The following is a 5,000-nucleotide window of genomic DNA, read 5'->3' on the forward strand; positions in this document are numbered from 1 at the left end:
CCTGTTCCGGTTCTGGTTTCATCTCCTCTCAGAGCTCCAGGTTTTCCTCCTTCCTGCTGCGGGTCTGACGGTTGGTTCTGTGTCTGCAGGGTTTGGTGTCGAGCCGCCATCGCCTCACCATGTGCCAGCTGGCCGTCCAGAACTCGGACTGGATCAGGTGATCCTCTAATCCCTTGAACCCGGTTTGGTTTCTGTTTCCGCTGAAGAGGAAGGAGTGTAAGTTTGACGTTGATGTGCGGCTGCTGCTCCTGCAGGGTGGACCCCTGGGAGTGTTACCAGGACACCTGGCAGACCACCTGCAGCGTGTTGGAGCACCACCGCGACCTCATGAAGGTCAGCATGTTTACTGGTCTGTCTGCGATCACGTCCAGAAATTCAACTTTTCTTTTTATAACCGAGACAAACTCTTTCAAACTGGCTGATAAATTCATGTTGGTTTTGGGTCAGAATTTCATTCACTGAATGAAGCGAAAGGAGAATTTTCATCTGTTTGTAAAGTGATTAATAATGAGGCCTAATGAATGGATGAGGGGTCACATGGGGTCAAGGGACCAAAGGTGTTTAATCCCACCTGTTTCTGTCGTCTCTTTGCTACCAGTTTCTCCTCATTCTGCAGCCATCCATCACGTTTTCCTCACTTACAGGTCAAATGAAACGTCCACAGAGAAAATCTGAAGAAAACCGATGAAACAAGTAAAAACTAAAAGATAAACTTTCAACACTGGAAAGAGAAACTTAAACTGCTAGAAAAATAAATCCTAAAAAGATTATAAACAGAAAAAAAACTGCTGAGCAAAATCACAAAGAAAACGAAAGAGAAAAAAATCTGTGAAGAAACAAAGGAGGAAAAAGAGAAAATAAAACATAAAAACCGTCTGAGTTTAAAATGAATAACAAAAGAGAAAAACTATGAAACTCAAAATAAAACCAAACAATAATTGGATAAAATAAGCAGAACAGAAACCAGAAGATAAAACCAGTGAGACCAGTTTAAATCAGGGACTGGTTTCATCCACCAGTAGATTCTACATGTCATTGCTTAGATCGGCATCTTACTGATCTTTATAGATGTTTTAAACATAGAGTTTCATCTGAGTCATGTCTGACCCAGAGGCAGGAAACCCAGAGTGGCCTAGTTCAAACCTCTAAAGCGTCTCTGTCCCTCAGAGAGTCACTGGCTGCATCCTGTCCAACGTCAACACGCCCTCCACCACTCCTGTGATTGGTCAGCCACAGAACCAGACTCCGCCCATCTACCAGGACCACAACATCATGAACCACAAACCACCGCCCGTGAGTCCAACACCACGGGTCAGCCGGCACCAGGAACCGAGCGACAGCTGCTGTACTGGATGAGGGAGTAGAGGAGCATAGCATAGTGTAGAATAGCATCCTAGCATAGCATAGTGTAGAATAGCATCCTAGCAAAGCATCCTAGCATAGCATAGTGTAGCATAACATCCTAGCATAGCATCCTAGCATAGCATAGTGTAGCATCGCATCCTAGCATAGCATCCTAGCATAGCATAGTGTAGCATAGCATCCTAGCATAGCATCCTAGCATAGCATAGTGTAGCATAGCATCCTAGCAAAGCATCCTAGCATAGCATAGTGTACCATAACATCCTAGCATAGCATCCTAGCATAGCATAGTGTAGCATAGCATCCTAGCAAAGCATCCTAGCACAGCATAGTGTAGCATAACATCCTAGCATAGCATCCTAGCATAGCATAGTGTAGCATCGCATCCTAGCATAGCATCCTAGCATAGCATAGTGTAGCATAGCATCCTAGCATAGCATAGTGTAGCATAGCATCCTAGCATAGCATCCTAGCATAGCATAGTGTAGCATAGCATCCTAGCAAAGCATCCTAGCATAGCATAGTGTACCATAACATCCTAGCATAGCATCCTAGCATAGCATAGTGTAGCATAGCATCCTAGCAAAGCATCCTAGCACAGCATAGTGTAGCATAACATCCTAGCATAGCATCCTAGCATAGCATAGTGTAGCATCGCATCCTAGCATAGCATCCTAGCATAGCATAGTGTAGCATAGCATCCTAGCATAGCATAGTGTAGCATAGCATCCTAGCAAAGCATCCTAGCATAGCATAGTGTAGCATAACATCCTAGCATAGCATCCTAGCATAGCATCCTAGCATAGCATAGTGTAGCATAGCATCCTAGCATAGCATAGTGTAGCATAGCATCCTAGCATAGCATAGTGTAGCATAGCATTCTAGAATAGCATAGTGTAGCATAACATCCTAGCATAGCATCCTAGCATAGCATAGTGTAGCATAGCATCCTAGCATAGCATAGTGTAGCATCCTAGCATAGCATAGACCAGAGCTGCAGCATAGAGTAGAATAAACTAGAATAGAAAAGAATAGAAATGTTGCTTGTTAATAATGAAGTACTTGTTAAACTCTGACAGTGGAGCCTGATGTTGCTGCTGGTTGATTTTACATCATAATAAATTGATCATTTTCATGAAACTGTTGGCATGTCGGTTCTGATGTGAACCTTTTGTTACTGTCTAGTCAAAGTTTGGGGAAGGTCAGTGAGAGTTTGGGTAAAATCTGCTGCGTCCGACCCAACATGGAGCGCTTCACGTTTGTTGGTGAGAAAATCTGATTTTATTTCATGTTTTGCCTAAGAAAAATTATTCACAAGTTTTATCCATCGGGGAAAGTGAATGAATTTATCTGGAGGTTTGATGATGTGAAAACATTAATGTTGGAATCAAAGCAGGTTCCTGAAACAGATGAAATGCCTGCAGGTCAGAGAGCCACAGTCCAGCCCGGTCAGTTAAAACTGGACCGTCATTATTAAGAGAGACTTAATGCCAAACTGACTTTGTTCTGTCTGATTAATCAAATGTCGCAGTTTCAACTCGCTGCAGAAACAGGAGGTTTTGTGGAGTTGAAAGGTCAGAGTGAAATCTCTGTTTGTGTTCAGATGAAAACGCCAACCTGGGGACGGCGGTGAGGTACGAGGAGATCGGTGAGTTTTCTCCAGACCTGAGCGGATCCTCTGGTTTCCTTCCTGTCTGAACTCCTTCTGGTCTTGTTGGGATCCAGTAAACATGATGCTTACGGAGGAAGCGTGGCGCTGAGCGAGTAAACGCCATGTTTACTGAGGGCGTGTCTGTCTCTTTCCCTGCCTGTCCGTCCTCTGTAGAGTTGCGCATCTTGCTCCTGTGTGGCAGTGATCTCCTGGAGTCCTTCTGCATCCCTGGCCTGTGGAAGGACAGTGATGTAAGCACAATGTAGCCCCACCCACATGCATAACCCCACCCACCAACATGTAGCCCCGCCCAGCTGCATGTAGCCCCTCCCCTCAGGTAGCCGAGACTCAATAGAAACAAAAACTCTTAGTTCAACCAGACATTCAGGGAAGAAGATGAAGGTGATTTGTTTCCATCCATGTTTTTATGGCCGTGATAAAAACTCCAGATGGAAATTCTGGAATGATCCTTTAAATGTCAGATGTTTGTGTATCTGAACTCAGATCCAGATCCAGCATGTTTCTCTAAATATGTGCATTGCTAGAAACAGTACCCCCTGCTGTTTGAAGTGGGTAATTACCTTTAAATCCACTTGTTTGTCTATAATATCTGTAAACAGCTTTGAATTTGATGATTTTGTCTGTTGCTGCTGGTTAATTTGTGATGAAGCCAGGATTATTTAGCTGGTTTTCTGAAAGGACTGACTAACGGCTCCACCCTGAGGTTCAGATGAGTCCGACCCGGTTGGACCGTCTGGGCCTGAGCCTGGTTCTGTCAGAGGTTCTGGACCCTGAATGCCGTCTCTCTGGTCTCAGATGGAGGTGATTGTTGGTGATTTTGGGATCGTAGTTGTCCCTCGTGACGGCGTCGACACGGAGAGGATCATGAATCATTCTTCCATCCTCCGCAAGTACAAGGTGAGTTTCTGCAGTGTGGTGCAGCAAGAGGGACAAAATACTGATTGGAGAGAATGAGGCTGATGTTGAATCACTGGACACTTTGTCCTCGTCCTGAGTTTTTGTCTCTTTTCTGCTTCGTCATAAAGTCCAGTGAATGTCTGCTGACATCTGAGATCTTTGTTTCAGGACAACATCGTCGTGGTGAAGGACGCGACCGACCACCCCATGTCCATCGTCAGCTCCACCAAGAGCAGGTGGGCCAAAAGTTAGACTGACGGAGCCGATGCTCTTATTGATGTCCTGGTCCAATTACTTTGACTTTCTGTGAAACATATCCAGATTGTCCATCGATCGACCGTCTCTGAAACATCAATTTACGGTCCATAAAAGTCCAAAGTTTCTCTATCACTGAAAAACATGCAACAAAAACTGAACTACACTGTAAAACAGGATTTCCACTGCTGGTTGATATGAAATCTTTAAATCTCTACAGATAAGTTTAAAGGAAAATTATAAAGACTGAAAGGGAGGAGTAAAGGTAACGGTTAATGTTTGGTTCATTTCACTGTTTGTGATCACAGAATCAACCATATAATGGTTCTGGTTAACTGGACCAGAGCTGATTCCTGCAGTAGCTTAGGGTTAGGGTTGTCTGCCCCCCTAACTGTTATATTTACCCCCTGATCTCCAGACTGGCCCTGCAGCATGGAGACGGACGTCGTCGACTACCTGAGTCAGCCTGTCATCGACTACATCCTGCAGAGCCAGCTGTACATCAACGCCTCGGATAGAGCTGCTGACCCGCCTGCATGACATCCAGGACCGTCAATATGGAGGCCGAGGTGGGGGGGTGATGCTAACGCTACCATCTACATAAACACACACCCCCTCACCACCCGCCACAGAAAACTGAAACCCGTCTGTCTTCTGTGTAAACATTTACTCTTTGAGCTCCAACAGGAGCTTTAGTGTCCCTCCGTCTGTGTCATGTGACTTTACCACAGGGGGAAGGGGGCAATGGGATGTGGGGCTGGGGGTAAGTTATATTTAAAAGTTACAGATGCATGGCAGACTTCTGGGCATGCTC

The 5,000-nt window shown here is 45.1% G+C and overlaps 1 protein-coding gene across 1 annotated transcript in view; it reads left to right on the plus strand.

Moving 5' to 3' along the window:
• Positions 1–4,726, plus strand: part of LOC129352745 (nicotinamide/nicotinic acid mononucleotide adenylyltransferase 2-like) — a 10,673-nt gene extending 5,947 nt beyond the window's left edge. The window contains 11 exon segments of the mRNA XM_055021850.1: positions 90–157; positions 255–333; positions 1,168–1,297; positions 2,398–2,401; positions 2,554–2,627; positions 2,966–3,010; positions 3,188–3,264; positions 3,830–3,931; positions 4,100–4,167; positions 4,605–4,628; positions 4,630–4,726. Of these exon segments, the coding sequence (XP_054877825.1) occupies positions 90–157; positions 255–333; positions 1,168–1,297; positions 2,398–2,401; positions 2,554–2,627; positions 2,966–3,010; positions 3,188–3,264; positions 3,830–3,931; positions 4,100–4,167; positions 4,605–4,628; positions 4,630–4,726 (768 nt within the window).
• Positions 4,727–5,000: the final 274 nt, after the last annotated feature.

This window comes from Poeciliopsis prolifica, unplaced genomic scaffold (assembly GCF_027474105.1).
Source record: "Poeciliopsis prolifica strain line A6 unplaced genomic scaffold, Auburn_PproV2 SCAFFOLD079, whole genome shotgun sequence".
NCBI classification, from domain to species: domain Eukaryota; kingdom Metazoa; phylum Chordata; class Actinopteri; order Cyprinodontiformes; family Poeciliidae; genus Poeciliopsis; species Poeciliopsis prolifica.